The sequence below is a fragment of the Schistocerca cancellata genome, chromosome 7, assembly GCF_023864275.1.
Source record: "Schistocerca cancellata isolate TAMUIC-IGC-003103 chromosome 7, iqSchCanc2.1, whole genome shotgun sequence".
In the NCBI taxonomy this organism is placed as follows: Eukaryota; Metazoa; Arthropoda; class Insecta; order Orthoptera; family Acrididae; genus Schistocerca; species Schistocerca cancellata.
The window spans coordinates 65967963-65989063 of NC_064632.1; the positions used below are offsets into that span (position 1 = coordinate 65967963).

At 42.9% G+C, this 21101-nt stretch overlaps 1 protein-coding gene across 2 annotated transcripts in view; it reads left to right on the plus strand.

The window, feature by feature from the left end:
• The window catches only part of LOC126092384 (zinc finger MYND domain-containing protein 10), a 110656-nt gene that overhangs the window by 58825 nt on the left and 30730 nt on the right, over window positions 1-21101 (plus strand). For both annotated transcript variants that reach the window (XM_049907948.1, XM_049907950.1), the window contains exons 5-6: window positions 20623-20747; window positions 20830-20981. In XM_049907948.1, the coding sequence (XP_049763905.1) occupies window positions 20623-20747; window positions 20830-20981 (277 nt within the window). The remainder of the gene's footprint in view (window positions 1-20622; window positions 20748-20829; window positions 20982-21101) is intronic.

Sequence of the window (21101 nt, forward strand, 5' to 3'; positions counted from 1 at the left end):
AAGATAAGATCCACCAAAGAACAAATTACAGAAATGCTGCCTCGGGAGTTTCTAAACACATTACAAGACAAAGAACCACCTGATAATGCCAACGAGTACTGGAATATGCTGAAAGAAGGAATCATTAAAGCAGGACAGCAAAATATAGGGTATGTGAAAGGGAAAAGGTCAAAAAACATGGGTCACACAAGAAATGATTTCCAAGATGGAGGAGAGAAGAAAATTGAAAAACAAGAGCACTGAAGATGCAAGAAAGATATACCGAAGGTTCAATAATGAACTGCAAAGAGAAACAGAAAGGTCGATACGACTTACTATGCAACAGAGTAAAGACTATGACATGGGAACAAAACAGAGCAGGAAGTGCTACTATGGAAATTTTAAGTAAAGACGAAGAGGTAGTGTACAAAGATCATGACGATGTCCTCCAGAGATGGGAAGAATATCTAAAAGAGCTATATGACACAAATAGCAAACCAGAAACTCTGGAACTTGAATCACACAACAATGTACGTGATGACGAGAAACGACCAACCATCATAATGGAAGAAGTTAAGTCTGCCATAGCTGCAATGAAAAATGGCAAAGCAGTAGGTACAGATATGATACCGGGAGAAATATTAAAATGCTTGAACCAAGATGGAATAAAAGAAATATTGAGATTATGTAATAAAATGTATGACAGTGGTGAATGGCCTGAGGACTTTCCGACAACAGTAATGATTCCATTACCGAAAAAACAAGGCACCAAGAAATGCAACGAGCACAGGACAATCAGCCTCATTTCACATGCAGCCAAAGTGATGTTAAGAATAATAAAAGACTTGAAAAAGTAATGGAGGAGAATCTTGGCGAGGAGCAGTTTGGCTTTAGACGGAATACGGGCACCAGAGATGCAATAGGGCTCCTATGAATCTTGGGAGAAAGGTTTATTGAAAAAGGAAGATATATATATATATATGCTTCATTGATCTAGAAAAGGCATTTGACAATGTGGTTTTGGGACAAACTGGCGACTATAATGAGGGAAAAAGAGGGTGGACTGGAAAACCAGAAGACTTGTAAACTCATTATATCTTAATCAAAAAGTTTCAATTAAAGTGGGAGGAGAAAGTACAAACTGGATCGGACTAGGAAAAGGAGTAAGACAAGGATGCTGTCTATCACCTACTCTTTTCAACCTCCCTTGGAAAATATGACTGACCAATGCTCATTAGATGACAAAGATGTAGAAATTGGAGGAAGAAGAGTAGCGTGTTTGAGGTTTGCTGATGACATGGTCCTTCTAGCCACAGGGGAAAAAGAATTACAGGATTTGGTGGACACCATTGAAACTAACAGAAAAAAATATGGAATGAAAATTCACACAAATAAAACAAAAGTATTGGCACTAGGAGGAAATAAGGAAATAAAAATTATGCTGAATGGAGAAATACTAGAACAGGTGCAAAATTTTAAGTATCTTGGAAGCAGGATAGACACCGACTGGAAGTGCACCACAGAAATTAAAACAAGGATAGCAATGGCAAAAGAGGCGTTTTATAAGAAAATGAGAATTTTCTGCAGCGGTCTGGACAGAGAACTCAGGAAGAGACTCATAAAATGTCTTGTATGGAGTGTTCTTCTATATGGCGCTGAAACATGGTTATGAGGAAGAAAGACAGAGAAAGGCTGGAGGCTTTTGAGATATGGACATGGCTGAGGATGGAAAGAATAAGTTGGATGGACAGAGTTAAAAATGAAGAGGTACTGAGAAGAGTGGGAGAGAAAAGACAGTTACTAGATGTAATAAAGAGAAGAAAAAGAAATTGGATTGGGCATATATTAAGAAAGAATGATGGACTGATAAAAACAGTTTTAGAAGGTTATGTAGAAGGGAAAAGGAAGAGATTCCAGATACTGGATGACATGATGGACGGTACAACATACAGCAGCCTTAAGAAGGAAGCAATGGATCGCAGAAAATGGAGAGGCAAAGGACCTGCTAATATAGCAGATAACTGATGATGATGATGATGAACAGATTATCACTAAATATTTAATAGCAACTGACTCTCCATAATAATGTGCTCGTAGATATGCATCAAATGAGATGTCTACATGCTTAATTACATTCTTAATTAAGTACTGTGAGGCAATTTAATCAGACACCTGATTAAAATAAGCTTACTTAAAGAACCAGTACAGATACATGATGAGCATGGCAGTATGTGTTGGCAAGTGAACGCATGCTTCACATAGAACTTTTAGAATATATGTGTAATCTCTTATTTTAATAATCTAATCTGGATTGTCCATGTAATTTAAATGTCATTACATTTATATTGCAGCAGTGGAAAGAGCAGGTAATTTTCTGCAAGATAGACATGCAATACATGTGTGTACTGTAATTATTCGAGGCATAGTGAGGAAACCCTTAAAATTGATCGCTGCCATTGAAATGTGTGATCACTCAGATTGGTGTGTGAACTACTTAAAAATTATTGAGTGTAATATGTCATTTTTATGAGGTTTTCAACAAGCTTTTAATGATTTATCTAGCTTTAAGATTGGATTGTTATGTAAAAAGATGTAATTCACATTTCCGGTTTTTCTGGCACATTAAGGGATGCAAATTCTTGGAATTTTGAGGAGTAGGGGAAAGGCAGCAACCATCTTGCCTCTTCCACAGTAGGTCAGATACAGTTGAATGTGCAGAATAGCGTCTCTGGGCAGTGACTTAGCCGCATGTGTTTATGAACTTACAAATTTTTGGGACTGCAGTTGCAATACTTGGAATTATTTTGCACATTGATTCAGTGAGGACTCTGAAATTTTCACAGTGGTCAACACTTAGAATTATTTTGTGTGTGGTCCTGAAGAATTTGTGATTTTCATGTGTTGAGCCAATTTGGACTTGAAGAGTAATCTTGTTAGAAGTTGGACTTTTAACTCATATTGTTTTGTGGGGGACTCTGGTCATTTTCAGCAGCAGTCAACACTCAGAATTATATTATTGAGAGCATGATGGACTTGCATTTACCGTGATTAGTTTTGATCTCAATACGGAACATTTTTGCACTTTGAAACACGCAATGTTACTGGACATTTTAAATTTTATAATGAGTTTTCTGACCGCTATGTGGGGATGTAAGTTATTTTATATCTTATTAACAACAGTGAATACATAAGCACGAGCCTACGTTTTAACTTGTGAAAGAGTTGAATAACTGTTAATATTGAACTTTATCAACACCTAAAGTTATTTGATATAATTTGTATATCTGGGGCAATTAATTATTTTATTAAGAAAGCATCAGGTACTGTTATAGCATCCACTATGACAACAGCAATAAGCCAAAGACATATTAGCATTAATAAAACTGTAGTACTGCACAATAGAGGTCCAGTTATGGCAACTTCTCAGCAGTCAACACATTGGACTGAGGCTCAATCGGATGCCTGTGGATGGATCTTGAACACTGTTATGGTGCAATGTTTCTAAAATCCAGCCTCACCCTCAAGTACCTGCCCTGTTTTGGAGACAAGTTTTGGATATATTCATGGACTTACACATTCTGGAGGTAGCTGTACAGTTCATGTGATTATCGACAGATACATATGGTCATGTACTAAGTACGACTGCCAAAAGGCAGGTCACCATGTGTCTAAGTCATTAGGTACTTTCAGCGAACCAACACAACACTTTGCTGATATAAGTATCGACTTAGTGGGACCTCTACCTACAGCAAAGGGTTTGTAAGTACATTTTCACAGCAATTGACCAATATAGTAACTGGGCAGAAGCTGTAACCATTACAGACATTTCTGCTGAAACAGTGGCACAAACTTTTTTTACTAACTGGATTTCCTGCTTTGGATGTCCCACCAGCATCACTGCTGATCAAGGACAAGAATCTGAGTCAGTTTTGTTCCATGAGCTTACCAATCTCTATGCTTTCAACTACCACCACACTGCCAGTTATCATCCAGGCAACAATGAGATGCTTGAAAGGTAACATCACACTCTGAAATCCCTTGACATGTTCTTGAAACTTGTTGGATGTCCTCTCTACATCTATAATTTTAGTGTGACTGTGGACTGCCATTAAACCTGATACTGGAGATTCTGCATTGGAATTTGTTTATGGTGAACCCTTCCAACTGCCATCGGACTTCAAGCAACAACACGTGTGTTCTCTATGTGAGCTTCATATCTCTCAATTTCAACTGTCGATGGCAACTTGGCATATGGACACAAATATTTTTGTCCTTAAAGATCTTCATACACTCCTGGAAATTGAAATAAGAACACCGTGAATTCATTATCCCAGGAAGGGGAAACTTTATTGACACATTCCTGGGGTCAGATACATCACATGATCACACTGACAGAACCACAGGCAACAGAGCATGCACAATGTCGGCACTAGTACAGTGTATATCCACCTTTCGCAGCAATGCAGGCTGCTATTCTCCCATGGAGACGATTGTAGAGGTGCTGGATGTAGTCCTGTGGAACGGCTTGCCATGCCATTTCCACCTGGCGCCTCAGTTGGACCAGCGTTCGTGCTGGACGTGCAGACCGCGTGAGACGACGCTTCATCCAGTCCCAAACTTGCTCAATGGGGGACAGATCCGGAGATCTTGCTGGCCAGGGTAGTTGACTTACACCTTCTAGAGCACGTTGGGTGGCACGGGATACATACGGACGTGCATTGTCCTGTTGGAACAGCAAGTTCCCTTGCCGGTCTAGGAATGGTAGAACGATGGGTTCGATGACGGTTTGGATGTACCGTGCACTATTCAGTGTCCCCTCGACGATCACCAGTGGTGTACGGCCATTGTAGGAGATCGCTCCCCACACCATGATGCCCGGTGTTGGCCCTGTGTGCCTCGGTCGTATGCAGTCCTGATTGTGGCGCTCACCTGCACGGCGCCAAACACGCATACGACCATCATTGGCACCAAGGCAGAAGCGACTCTCATCGCTGAAGACGACATGTCTCCATTCGTCCCTCCATTCACACCTGTCGCGACACCACTGGAGGCGGGCTGCACGATGTTGGGGCGTGAGCGGAAGACGGCCTAACGGTGTGCGGGACCGTAGCCCAGCTTCATGGAGACGGTTGCGAATGGTCCTCGCCAATACCCCAGGAGCAACAGTGTCCCTAATTTGCTGGGAAGTGGCGGTGCGGTCCCCTACGGCACTGCGTAGGATCCTACGGTCTTGGCGTGCATCCGTGCCTCGCTGCGGTCCGGTCCCAGGTCGACGGGCATGTGCACCTTCCGCCGACCACTGGCGACAACATCGATGTACTGTGGAGACCTCACGCCCCACGTGTTGAGCAATTCGGCGGTACGTCCACCCGGCCTCCCGCATGCCCACTATACGCCCTCGCTCAAAGTCCGTCAACTGCACATACGGTTCACGTCCACGCTGTCGCGGCATGCTACCAGTGTTAAAGACTGCAATGGAGCTCCGTATGCCACGGCAAACTGGCTGACACTGACGGCGGCGGTGCACAAATGCTGCGCAGCTAGCGCCATTCGACGGCCAACACCGCGGTTCCTGGTGTGTCCGCTGTGCCGTGCGTGTGATCATTGCTTGTACAGCCCTCTCGCAGTGTCCGGAGCAAGTATGGTGGGTCTGACACACCGGTGTCAATGTGTTCTTTTTTCCATTTCCAGGAGTGTATGTGTTCACATGTTATGTTACATATGGACATTGTCAGGGCACTGTGATACCCTATACTGGCCCTTACAACATCTTGGGACACACTTTGAAAGTACTGTTAAATGGTAGACCCACTATTGTGTCTTTGGGACAGACTGACCTTGCCTGCTTGCTACTGGGAGATCCTACAATGGACCGCCATTCCAACTGTAGCCCGACGCCTACACTCAACAGTACAGACACAGACACAGTTACACCCCACCGGAACAGCTTATGCTTTACTGATGTTGCCAGAACCATCTCCAGTTTGAAGCTGGGCTGGTAGAGTCATACAATACAAGTATCCATTTATACCTGAATCTCTGCTCTGCCAAGGGGAGGAAGGGGGCTGTTTGATGACGCAATTAATTGATTAGTAAAGAGAAGCACAGGACATGAATAGTTCATGATATTGTTTGTTCTGTGGTTCTTTATTTACCTACCAAGTTTGCACCCACGTGATTGCTGCTTTTGCAAGTGCACAATAGTAAATTGCAATATTTCACCGTCATCAGCTTCGTACCGTTTTTACTGTAGATAGTGTTCCCATAAATTCTTGCCATACAAAGCTCTGCAGGCTCTTGTATACCATCTTCACACATAAAGGGCAGTCAAATGTAAATGAGACAGATGGGAAAAGTAAGTTAACTGTTAATTATTTCAAAAGTAATTGCCATAACTATTAATACATCTATCTCATAGTGAGACAAGACAGTCGCTGCCTTGAGGGAAAAATTTTCATGATTTCCTATGGAACCATGGTTGTACCCAGATACGCACCTCATTGTCTGAAGCAAATCGATAGCCACAAGTTTTTTGTTCAGGGCTCAAAAAAGTATGGAAATCCCATGGGAGATTGAGACTGTAAGGAGGATGTGTAAGGGCTTCCCAGTGAAACATCTGCAGCATACTCAAAACCTTGGCAACATGTGGGCCCACATGTCTGTGACAGGCTTATGAATAATGTCTTCTTGGTTGTAAAAACTAATGCACTTATCACCAAAAACAACACTACTCATTGCTCATACACACAAGGGTCATTCTTGTTATCAAAAACTCAGTATATGTAAGTGACACTTTCACGTTTCACAGAAAATGTAGATTGTTCTCGCTGATTTGTAACACTAAAGTAAACATTAGAAAAGCTACTGCCTTGTGCTTGGAGTTCAGCAGAACTGCAAATGCATGATGGCTCCACTGTTGGTGTGCAGGTAATGAGATGAAGTATGCTGAACAACCTGTAGTAGGTGCTGATGTTCGTTGTGGAGTCACCAATATGAAGAGAATCCAGGTAGGTATACTCAAAGCAGAATAATGTAAGCAGCAAGTGCAGATAATGTATACTTTATTGCTGATGTGACACACTGGAGAGCACATACACAAACTACTGTTCAGAGGGAACTGCCAATCAAAGACAGTGCCATATCGGAACTCTGCTCTGCTGATGCAAGAGCTGGCTCAGGCAATAGATGGTTGAGACACCACATAGTGTTTTTATTGTGGATAATGATCCTGCAAAAGATGCAGGTAATGAGAAATTCATCAAATCTGAATCTGCAATGCTGATTACAACAAGTACCATTTCACCTGAACAGTCAGTGAGTGAATTCATCACCCTTCAATTTCCTAGCCATGTGGCAGATGGACATTCACCAGAAATAATGGGTTTACTGTCTCCCACAAACATTTCACCAGTTGGCTGCATCAAATCGTCTACAGCACATCTTCAAACAGTATATACCACAACAGCCATACCTGTAGCTCAAAACGCTAGAAATTTCACATGCTGCATATGACATATGCGATGACAGTTTACAATTTCTACTTACCACTAGCACATGAGACACTCAGATTCTCCTACTATTTTCAGACATTATTGGTATCTCCTCCACTGTGTGCAAACATCAGCACCTCAAGGGCCACAAGCTTTGACATGTACACAATCTGGGGGCCGACACATACAAATCTAAAATAGTGGGTTTATTGGTCACCTTCAATCATTATTTAAAGATGCTTAATGTCAAGAACTCTGCACAACGTCTGGTTCAATCAACTCCCTTTCACAATTGAAAGTGCTCTGATTTCAAACAACAGTAAGGAATGTCTTCTCAGTTGCCTGCATCTGATCAAATGCACACAGCATCTTGGAAAATGACATTGTAGGTGTGGTACCTCAAACTGTTACCAGTGTCACAGTCATTTTGAACCAACGCTACTAGAGTGCAGCAGTTTCCACTAGCAGAGTAGATATGCACACACCAGCAAGAATGGGTGCCTTCTAGTGACTAATAAGAGTAACTCATTCAGCTCAATGACCAATGGGGACTGCACGGAAGTGTCAACAAGCTGCCAAAAATTTAGTGTTGGTATCATTTGTGTTTTGGACAGCAAGTAAGGAAGTACACCTCACTTTGCAGTTACCCAAACAACAGTACTGAGCGAATTTAGCTGCAATTGGCCGCTCTGAGAAGTGCCTATTTACCAATGTTCATAGAAGAAAAATACGTAGCTCACTAGAAGATTCCAATACATTCACTGTTGACCACAACCAACAGTCGATCAGCCAAGGAATCGGCCTTCACACCCAGCATAGGCAATATAAGCATAGATGAAATATGTACTTGTCACTGCTTTCCATTTCCACAAACCAGGACTATTGTACATCACAGGAACTCGTGTTTCAAGTTCTCGTGGACTCAGGATCAGATGTTACTGTATTGTTTGTGGATCAGAACAGGCTTACTTTAGCCAACTATTGGCTTACAGCTGCTAACAACTCCCAAATTCCGAAACTGTGGAAATTTGTGATAAGGTCTTATGGGACCAAACTGCTGAGGTCTTCGGTCCCTAAGCCTACACACTACTTGTTGTTGTTGTTGTTGTTGTTGTTGTTGTGGTCTTCAGTCCTGAGACTGGTTTGATGCAGCTCTTCATGCTACCCTATACTGTGCAAGCTTCTTCATCTCCCAGTACTTACTCCAACCTATGTCCTTCTGTATCTGCTTAGTGTATTCATCTCGGTCTCCCTCTACGATTTTTACCCTCCATGCTACCCTCCAATGCTAAATTTGTGATCCCTTGATGCCTCAGAACATGTCCTACCAACCGGTCCCTTTTCCTTGTCATGTTGTGCCACAAACTCCTCTTCTCCCCAATTCTATAGAATACCTCCTCATTAGTTACGTGATCTACCCATCTGATCTTCAGCATTCTTCTGTAGCACCACATTTCAAAAGCTTCTATTCTCTTCTTGTCCAAACTATTTGTTGTCCATGTTTCACTTCCATACATGGCTACATTCCATACAAATACTTTCAGAAACGACTACCTGACACTTAAATCTATACTCGATGTTAACAAATTTCTCTTCTTCAGAAACGCTTTCCTTGCCATTGCCAGTCTACATTTTATATCCTCTCTACTTCGACCATTGTCAGTTATTTTGCTCCCCAAATAGCAAAACTCCTTCATTACTTTAAGTGTCTCATTTCCTAATATAATTCCCTCAACATCACCCGACTTAATTCGACTACATTCCATTATCCTCATATTGCTTTTGTTGATGTTCATCTTATATCCTCCTTTCAAGACACTGTCCATTCCGTTCAACTGCTCTTCCAAGGCCCTTGTTGTCTCTGACAGAATTGCTATGTCATCGGTGAACCTCAAAATTTTTATTTCTTCTCCATGGATTTTAATACCTACTCCGAATTTTACTTTTGTTTCCTTTACTGCTTGCTCAATATAGAAATTGAATAACATCGGGGAGAGGCTACAACCCTGTCTCACTCCCTTCCCAATCACTGCTTCCCTTTCATGTCCCTCGACTCTTATAACTGCCATCTGGTTTCTGTACAAATTGTAAATAGCCTTTCGCTCCCTGTATTTTACCCCTGCCACCTTCAGAATTAGAAAGAGTATTCCAGTCAACATTGTCAAAAGCTTTCTCTAAGTCTACAAATGCTAGAAACTTAGGTTTGCCTTTCCTTAATCTTTCTTCTAAGATAAATTGTAGAGTCAGTATTGCCTCACATGTTCCAATATTTCTATGGAATCCAAACTGATCTTCCCCGAGGTCGGCTTCTACCAGTTTTTCCATTCGTCTGTAAAGAATTCGTGTTAGTATTTTGCAGCTGTGACTTATTAAACTAATAGTTCGGTAATTTTCACATCTGTCAACACCTGCTTTCTTTGGGATTGGAATTATTATATTCTTCTTGAATTCTGAGGGTATTTTGCCTGTCTCATACATCTTGCTCAGCAGATGGTAGAGTTTTGTCAGGACTGGCTCTCCCAAGGCCGTCAGTAGTTCTAATGGAATGTTGTCTACTCCCGGGGCCTTGTTTCGAATCAGGTCTTTCAGTGCTCTGTCAAACTCTTCATGCAGTATTGTATCTCCCATTTCATCTTCATCTACATTCTCTTCCATTTCCATAATATTGTCCTCAAGTACATTTCCATTGTATAGACCCTCTATATACTCCTTCTACCTTTCTGCTTTCCCTTCTTTGCTTAGAACTGGGTTTCCATCTGAGCTCTTGATATTAATACAAGTGGTTCTCTTCTGTCCAAAGGTCTCTTTAATTTTCCTGTAGGCAGTATCTATCTTACCCCTCATGAGATAAGCCTCTACATCCTTACATTTGTCCTCTAGCCATCCCTGCTTAGCCATTTTGCACTTCCTGTTGATCTCATTTTTGAAACGTTAGTATTCCCTTTTGCCTGCTTCATTTACTGCATTTTTATATTTTCTCCTTTCATCAATTAAATTCAATATTTCTTCTGTTACCCAAGGATTTCTACTAGCCCTCGTCTTTTTATCTACTTGATCCTCTGCTGCCTTCACAACTTCATCTCTCAGAGCTACCCATTCTTCTTCTACTGTATTTCTTTTCCCCATTCCTGTCAATTGTTCCCTTGTGCTCTCCCTATAACTTTGTACAACCTCTGGTTTAGTCAGTTTATCCAGGTCCCATCTCCTTAAATTCCCATCTTTTTGCAGTTTCTTCAGTTTTAATCTACAGTTCATAACCAATAGATTGTGGTCAGAGTCCACATCTGCCCCTGGAAATGTCTTACAATTTAAAACCTGCCTCCTAAATCTCTGTCTTACCATTATATAATCTATCTGATACCTTCTAGCATCTCCAGGATTCTTCCATGTATACAACCTTCTTTTATGATTCTTGAACTAAGTGTTAGCTATGATCAAGTTATGCTCTGTGCAAAATTCTACAAGACGGCTTCCTCTTTCATTTCTCTCCCCCAATCCATATTTACCCACTATGTTTCCTTCTCTCCCTTTTCCTACTCTCGAATTCCAGTCACCCATGACTATTAAATTTTCATCTCCCTTCACTATCTGAATAATTTCTTTTATCTCATCATACATTTCATCAATTTCTTCATCATCTGCAGAGCTAGTTGGCATATAAACTTGTACTACTGTAGTAGGCATGGGCTTTGTGTCTATCTTGGCCACAATAATGTGTTTACTATGCTGTTTGTAGTAGCTTACCTGCACTCCTATTTTTTATTCATTATTTAACCTACTCCTGCATTACTCCTATTTGACTTTGTATTTATAACCCTGTATTCACCTGACCAAATGTCTTGTTCCTCCTGCCACCGAACTTCACTAATTCCCACTATATCTAACTTTAACCTATCCATTTCCCTTTTTAAATTTTCTAACCTATCTGCCCGATTAAGGGATCTGACATTCCACGCTCTGATCCATAGAACACCAGTTTTCTTTCTCCTGATAACAATGTCCTCCTGAGTAGTCCCCAACCAGAGATCCGAATGGAGGGCTGTTTTGCCTCCGGAATATTTTACCCAAGAGGACGCCATCATCATTTAACCATACAGTAAAGCTGCATGCCCTCGGGAAAAATTACGGCTGCAGTTTCCACTTGCTTTCAGCCGTTCGCAGTACCAGCACCGCAAGGCTGTTCTGGTTAGTGTTACAAGGCCAGATCAGTCAATCATCCAGACCGTTGCCCCTGCAACTACTGAAAAGGCTGCTGCCCCTCTTCAGGAACCGCACGTTTGTCTGGCCTTTCAACAGATACCCCTCCATTGTGGTTGCACCTACGGTACAGCCATCATTCCAAGTATTTTATTGTTTCCAACTACGGTACCCCCATTCCTCTCGATGTGTGTCACTGGATCCCACAATGCTGAGGACACCACTTCGCTGCCTGCAAAACGGCATGGTGCAGAATGGCTGCCTCAGTGACCTGTGCACGCACCGCTTCGTGTCGGCCTTGTACGGCAGCAGAGATGCGGCGTAGTCAGGATGCTGGCAGTTGACTCAGCTGTCTGCGACCTTGCCGACTCAGCGCCGCTCGGTGTGAACTGCAAGCGGCTAGCTGGGTGCTTCTCGCCAGCCTGGCTAAGATCGCAGCGACAACAAGTGCCCGCGCCCAGTGGGCCTCTTCTGCCTGTGGTTTGCAACATGCAAAACTGCTACATATACTCTTTCAGCAGTTTGACGGCCCTGTGGCCTCTATTTTACTTTGCAACTATTGGTATGCGTAAAACTATTGGTATGCATAACTCACTGCAATCTGGCCCGCACCTCAGAATATTGCACAAACTAACTTCCCCTATCCTACACTGTGGTGCTGATACATTATTCCCCTCTTCAGAAAGACCCAATCCCCAGATCAACCCTTAAGTAGGTCTTAACTTGTTTTGGTCGGCACCTATGGCATATTTCCTTACTATTAGGGAACTTAAATGTAGTCTAGTGCCCCTTAAAACCAAGACATAAAACAAAACGTTAAGACGACCACTGCTCAATCAACTCCTTACCTACTCGTCTCACGCCCTCGGCATCCAATCCACTGGGACTTGGACTACCCTTGGTTCCCTCTTGGAATTAGCTCTCCACGTGATCAGAAAGGTTGCGATGACACTTGGCACAGAGGTGCTCAAAATAATCGTCGTTTGCCGTTTCCTTTCCCTATACTAAGCGACATGTTGCACAAACTGTTTGACTGCTATGCGCCCCTCTCCCTCTAAAATGAACTTATTTACGGATCTCAACAGACCTGGCTCCAGAGTGTGATTTACCAAGGTCAGATTCTGGCCAGTACAGCTGTGGCTTCTGGCCAGTACAGCTGTGGCTGCGTGATATTCAATTGCACGACTCCTGAAATTGATGCTGGCAGATGGAAGGTTGGTGCTATTATGTTACACTTAGTTCCATTGATTAAAATTCCGCCCCCCTCGAGCTCTACATTTTGCTTCTGCAGATTCTCCTCACTCAAAACAACTTGCTGCTACTACTACCGAATTCTTGTAGGTGGAGAAGATCCAATGCATCCCGACCCGTTGCAAGCTCAATTTTGGCTCCACAATTTCCCTTGGACAGTCTATTCCTTTCCCCCTGGCTAAAAATAACTGCACCATGCCTGTGTCCAGATTGGTCCTTACCACCCTGGCTGGACATACCCTCTATGGAAGCTTCATAATTCCTCCCTTGCCTTCTCGGCATACCGGTTTCTAGTCGCCGAGATCAGTCATACCTCTTTAGTTTTCACTTCCACAAACTTGCTCAATGCTCCCCACTTCACTGGATATGGGTGGACCGTGTTAACACCGAAACCTCGCGTTCTCCCCATAACCAGGAATTGGACCAAAATATACACTCGTGCGGCGTCGGTTGTTACCCTTACTGTTGCAACATGGTAGAAAAACAGCAAATTTTGCTCACTGGGCTCCATTATTAAATATAACCCAGACAGTAGTTCCTTCTGCACCTTGCACTGTCAGCTACTCCTTGCAAAAGTCTGGTTAACATCACCCTGCTGTCTAGTACTTCTAGATGTCCCTGTAGGGTTCGTAGGTTACAATTTACTAAGTCTTCCGATGCCTTAGCGTATTCCTCTACCTGCCCTGCTAATGCGCGGAGCAACCGTGTGTTATTCAGGACTTCCCATTCCAATGTCCCTATCTGAGTTGCATGCCAAGCTTGCATTGCCCTACTCTCCTCTGTGAGTTGCCTCACTGCTTCCACTGTATTGTTCAGTTCTTTTATATTGCTTTCATCTGTGGTTCCAAAACCTGTCCCCCCTGCATTCAGCCATCCTCGTTTCCGTCTTACCCATGGCACCACTTCCTCCATCCATCCTACCTGCTTCCGTAGCATCTTATATGCCTCATGCAATTTCTAATACTCCCCTGCAACTGCCTTCAGCATTCCCTTGCCCTCTGCACATTGCCTAAGCTCTTCGAACACTTCCTCAAGCCTCCTTACTTCATTCTGCATTTCCCATATGTTCCATACCAACCTTAATGCCCACTAGTGACTCGACACCACCACATCTTCCTGCCTTGAGTACAGCACACCTCCATCCAGGTGCTGCACCCGTAAGGCATCCACCCCGATGATAAAGAGATGAATCACTGCCAACGCTGCCCCGTTCAGTGACCTGAGAACAGGGATCACCATCATCCTTCCTCCCTCTTCAAAAGAACTGCTGTCCACAGCAGGCTATATTTGAAAATACATACAACATACGAAAATACAATGCCTAATTACTCTATACAAACCCAATGATACATGACAAGAAAATAAAAAAAAAAAAACTACAAACACTCTACTACTTTCTGGATCACAAAGCATACAGTTCTTCATGCTGTACTTTATCTTCCTGGTTTTATCTGTGCTTAGCACCTCTCTTCACTCTCTCTTTCTTCCTCTTTCCTTCCTGTGACACACCTGGAATCACATCCGGGCAACCCTTAAATGGTCGTAATCGCCCAGTGTGTACTATAGTTGTTCTAGTTGGCAGCTGAAGCATAACATTTATGGGAGATGTGGTTTCAACAACTTGGTATGGCCCTTGATACCTCGTGAGGAACTTCTTCCTTTTCCCTTTTTGTGTATAGGGGCTAGACAGCATTACCCATTGCCCCACTCTGTACTGCAGTAAACTTTCTTTCCGCTTTACTGCGTCTTCCTGCCTTTCCAAATCCTTTGTATCCGCCTTTTGTACCAGTTTCCAAACATCCTGAATTGTCCTTGCGAATTGACATACAGATTCATCGGTCCTTCCTTTCTTTAGCCTCACCAAATCAAACAGTGATGGCATTTTTCGCCCGTACACTACCTCATATGGAGACAAACCAGTATTTGTATGAACTTTTGCATTGTATGTGCATAAAATATGCTTCAAATACTCATCCCACTGATGGTGATGAGAATCCACATAAAAGCTCAGCATCTTCCCGATTGTTCTGTGTACCCTTTCTGTCCTTCTGTTGGCCTGTGGATGCAATGCACTCGTTCTCAACTTCTTTACGTTCAACACTTTACACAGTTCCTTCATTAAATCTGACATGAAGTTGGTCCTTGGTCAGTAATTATTGTCTCCAGTGCACCAAACTTCAAAATCCAGTTGTTTACTAATGCTTGCGCAACCATTGCTGCCTGTTGATTTGGCATAGCCACCATCTCCACATACCTCGAAAAATGGTCTGTTATTGTCAGAACGAATCTGTTCCCTGATGGTGTTCGCCTGAGACATCCTAAGACATCGATCCCCAGCACAGAGAATAGGCATGTCGCTTCCAGCAATCATCGTAGTTGTATCTGTTTCCGGCTCAAATATGCTCTCTGCACACATGGTATATGATTCTTGACATACTGATCCACATTTACTTTCCTACCTCTCAACCAATACCTCTCCGCCAATCTCCTATACATCGCTCTACACCCTCCATGACCAGGTAACACGTAATCATGTGCTTCCTTTAAAACCTTATGCCTCGACTTCGCTGGCACTACTACCCTTGGCCCTAACTTTGTTTCCCTGCACAGAGGACGTCATACATATTAAATTGTGGCTGTGTCCGATACAATTTACAATCATTGTCCACGTCCTGTAATTCTTGCCATATTGTTAGGTCATAACCTATGACTTCTACTTTTGCCACGTTCCTACTTAGTACACCCGCATTACCATGCTTCTTCCCAGGCTTTTGCACCACCTTGTAGTCGAATTCACTAAGCCTCACAGCGCATCTAGCGAATCTAGTGGATGGATCCTTCAACCCCAACAACCACTTCAATCCAGCGTCATCTGTCACTACCCAAAATCTTCTCCCATATAAATAATATTTAAAATATGTGATTCCATAGATTACGCTAAGCATCTCCCTCTCAGTTGTTGAGTAATTCTTCTCTGCTGCATTCAGCTGCCTAGATGCATAGGCTACAGGATGTTCTTTCCCATCAATTTCCTGACTAAGAACACACCCTAATGCTTGATTTGGTGCATGCTAGTATAAACTCCTTTTCAAAATCTGAAAACACAAGAACCGAACTTGATGTTAACACTTCTTTCAACCAACCTCGGATCTGTTTGCACTCCGTCCTTACTGATAATATTACCCAAATATTTCACTTCATCTAATGCAAAATGACACTTCTCCAGGCTCAATGTCAAATGAGCTGCCCTTAACCTCATAAAAACTTCCCTTAACTGCTGTCTATATCACTCCATACTACATGAAAACACTATAATGTCATCATCCAAATAGACCACACAATGCCGTGGTTTCAAACCCCTCAAGACATTTTCTAGCAACCTCTGAAACGTTGCCAGAGCATTTTTCAAACCTAATGGCATTCTAATGTACTGGTAATGGCCTCCAGGAGTAGAGAACACAGTTTTTGGATGATCCTCTGGAGCCACCTCAAACTGATGATAACCACTTGTCAAATCCATCATACAAAAATAGGCCTACTGGTTTAGACCTAAGTGATCCAAAGTCTCCGATATGTTTGGAATTGGGTATGCGTCTGTCACTGTCTCGTTATTGAAGTATTGGTAGTCACAACAGAACCTGTATTTCTTAGTTCCATCCATAGTTTTTTAGGCACAACAACAATGCTAACTCCCTAGCAACTATTACTATGCTCTATAATACCGTCCACAAGCTGCTGATCAGTGAAATCCTCCACAATTGGCTGCAAATACCTCGGTATTCGGTATGGTTTATGGTGAAGAGGTGTTTCATTCCCTGTTGGAATCCTATGTTGAACTAATGGATTTGCCTGTAACGGCCCTTGTGGAAAAAACAAATCCTTAAATTCCCACAATAATTCTTCCATATGCTCTCTTTCTCTTCCTTTCAAATGCTTAATTTTGTCATGCAATGCAGTTCTATCAGCAGTTAGTGGTTGATCACTTCGCCTACCTCTCGAACACCAGTCTTCTTCATCTGGCAAATACAAATTTGCTACTAAAACTCCTTTCCTCAAATTCACATCTACAGCACTAAAATTATCCACGTTCATGGGAACTACTTGCCCGTCGTTCCCCTCCTGTACGCGTAAAACACTACGTGTCACAAGACAACCCAATGGACCCAAAACTTCATTATCCTCCAATGGTTCAACAACACATACTGTACCCACAGGTAGATTTGACTCCACACTTACCCAAAGCAACTTCCTGGTGCCAGTAGACACACACTCATGTAAATTAAGCATTAATGCTAATGTAAGCAATTCAATTGGTTTGTTCATGAAGTTGACCACCCCTCACGACAGCTCTGCATTGACAACAGTTTCCCCTAGCTGAAATAACATTCCACTAAGTTCCAAAGTTCGTTGTCCAAGGTCAATTTTGGCATGATGTTGATGCAAGAAATCTACTCCTAGGATCATGTCATTGCCCTCGCTTACCCATGGTACTTCCTCCATGCATGCATTAAATCGGACTTTCTCTATTCAAAAGTCAACTGTCACCGAACCCAAAGGCGTGACCTCCTTATCCCCCACTCCACGCAACCTATAACGTGGTGGGTCTAGTTTCCTTCATCCCATTATATTCTTAGTACCCACTGACACTTGCGCCCTGTGTCCAACAAAATCTTAAACTTTTTAGTTCCTCACTGAACATTCCACCTCTGCATACGTATTCGTAGCATTGAAATTAAATGGTAGCTCCCTTAGGTGGGTCTTGGGTCCCCTCTTCCATTTTAATGCCTGTCCACCTCTCCTATCTCCACTTCTCCATCCTCCCCGCTGCCGATTTCCAGCCCTTCCATTATTACTCGGTGACTGGGTACATTGGCTCTGCACATGTCCCGTATGACCACACTTAAAAAATTTCACACCCGCTGTAAACCCTGTTTGCCTCTCGCGTACCCCTGTTGCCACGTCTATTTCCTCACATTGAATTGCCAGCTGAATGGCCGAATACAAATCTTTCAGAGTCCTTTCACGCACTTTCCGTGACATATGCACCGGTAACCCACTCAAAAATATATCAAGTGCTCTTTGCTCGGCCTCCTCAACAGAACATTATTCACTTTATCGCTCTGAGCCAACTCATAAGTATTCTCCATTGTCTCCCTGTCACTTTGACATTGTACTTAACCTTTCTCTACAGTACCGAGCGCTATTATGTTTTTGGTACTTTATAAAAGCCCTTCCTTTAACTGCTTAAACTGTCCTGCCTTCCTTAAGGCCTCAGAACACCTTACATATGTTTTCTCTTCACCCGTTAATCTAATCTTGGCTATATGTAAAATTGTGCATCAGGCCAACCATTCATCACCGCTGAAGTGTCCAACTCCTTCACAAATGAACGCACATCCTCAGATGCCTTGCCAGAAAACGGAATAATCAAAGTCACAGCAGCTGCAATCTCCTGCACCCTAGGCAACAACGACTGATCAGATGCGGTTTCCTGCTCACTTTTAAATGTTAATTCATTTCTCAACTGTGTATTGTCTGCTGTCAATTGTGCTAATTTTTCCAACAAAATCTGCACTGCTTCTGGTTCCGTCACACCTCGCGTCCCTGACTCTGCCATTGTGTTGCTTTCGTTCCCAGTTAGTCCCGAAACAAAACATTTAAGTACAAGAAAACCTGACTCCCTACACCTCAGTATCATTACACTCGATAACATCATACTCAAACCAGTACAAAAGTAATTAAATACCATGAAAAAAAATCTTACTGCCCCAAATATGCTAACACTTATTCTGACAAAAAATAATAATAATATGCCTACGCAAAACATCTAAAATGGCCTCCATGAACCATACTCAAAACACAAAATTAGGCAAGAAAATGTCCAATACTCAAAAGAAAACTGGTCAAAACTTACCACATCTTGTGAATGTAATGCAGGCAGTGGTCTCGAACATTGTACTGGACAGACGACGTCTGCTATTCTGACACCAAATGTAGTGGCAACTTCTGTCACCAAATGTAACAGCAACACCAAATGTAGCAGGAAGAGGTAGAAGGCACCGTATTAAGACTCATCCGAGCTTTCAAAGTAATTTATTGTTTCCAACTCCGGTGCCCCCATTCCTCTCGATGTGTGTCACTGGGTCCCGCAATGCTGAGGACACCACTTCGCTGTCTGTCAAACGGCTTGGTGTGGAATGGCTGCCTCAGCGACCCGTGCACGCACCACTGTTGTCAGCTTTGTATGGCAGCGGAGATGCGGAGTCATCAGGATGCCAGCAGTTGACTCAGTGGGCTGCAACCCTGCCGACTCAGCGCCACTTGGTGTGAGCCACAGGCAGCCAGGTTCATGCTTCTCGCCGGCGCGGCTAAGATCGCGGCGACAACAAGCGCCCACGATCTGGAGTCCGAATCTGCGGCCCTCGCCCCAGGATGCCTCCAGCATGTGTTAAAAGCCATGACGACCGCCTGTGGTAGCGAGCCGTGGAGTGGCCCACCGCTGGCTGGCTACGGACCCCGCATCAGCCTCAGAGGGTCGAACTAGTGACCCGCCGTGGACTGGAACGCTGGCGCCCAATCTGCTGCTGCATGTAGCTGGGGGTGTGACACGCCTCACTGTCCAGGAGAGCTGCCACACTTGAATGAATCTCGTTAGAAACCTGCACCCTTTTATATGCGGCTGTCCGCCTCTGTTTTGCCATACGCGCCGCTTTCGCGCCACATACTCATAACACGCTAGGTTTGCCAGTGGGACCCTTCTGCCTGTGATTTGTAACATGCAAAACCGCTATGTACACTCTTTCAGCAATCTGACGGCCCTGTGGCCTCTATTTTACATCGCAACTGTTGGTATGCGTAACTCACTGCAATCCGGCCTGCACCTGGCTGTAACTTTTGCTCAGAATATTGCACAAAACTAACTTTCCCTATCCTGGACCCTCTCCCCATTGGTGACTCCACGATGAATGTCAGCACCTATTACGGATTGCTTAGCATACTTTATCTCATCACCCATATGCCAACACTAGGTCCAGCATCCATTTACATTTCTGGTGAACATCAAGCGCAAGACAGTGACATTCCTAAAGTTTCGATTAATGCCACAAATCAGTAGGAACAATCTACATTTTCTGTGAAATGGAAAAATGGTACTTATGTGCCATGCTATTGTTAGCAACAATGACCCTTGAGTACATGAACAACGTGTACTGATTGCTTACTTTCTGGGTGATTTCACTAAATAGTGTACCATGTTTTCCTACCAACAAGGCATTACTCATTAGACTATCATAAACATGTGAGCCCACATGTTGCCAAGGTCATTTCCAGTACACTGCTGAAATACTGCTGGGAAGCCCTTACACATCCTCCACACAGCTCTGATCTCGCCCCATGCGATTTCCATATTTTTTTGAGCACTGAAGAGAGATATTAGTGGTTGTCAATTTGCTTCAGATGAAGAAATGTATGCCTGGATGCAATGACAATTCTGTAGGCAACAGCAAACAATTTTCCAAGAAAGCATTGATCATCTTGTCCCACAGTGAGATAAATGTATTAACAGTTACAGCAAATACTTTTGTCTTACTTTTTTTCCCCATTTGTCTCTTTTCATCTGACTGTCCCTTATACAACTGCTGTGACATCAAATTTAACAATTAAAACTTCAGTATCAAAGAAATTAACAAAACAATTTATTGTTCAGTTTGCCAATCAGCGCAACATCAAGAGTATTTGAGACCCATGATATTCCACTCCTGCTTCTAAACCTCATTGAAACAACTCCATGGCAAAGAGAGGATAAGGATGGAACAACAATTAAATATATTGGTAAAATGTGGTCATCTTATTGTTTTTCAAATGCTACAATATGTGTTATAAACTAACATTACACAGCACCCTTATATTCCAGATGGAAGTTGGAAGAAGGTGAAAGATGATGACAAAATGAAACTTACTCGAATTGAAGGTATAGTATGGCTAACACTCAGACAATTACTCCTGGATCCAAAATGTCCAACATATTATGATATGAATGAGTACCGTAAACAACAACTACTGAAGGTAAGTATTATGAAATGCTGTAATGGAATTTTCAGATTACTGTGATTTCTACACATTGAAGCACTAAGCAGAATGTTTTAATGGACTCTTAGGTTTTACAACACTACCACTGTGCCTGTT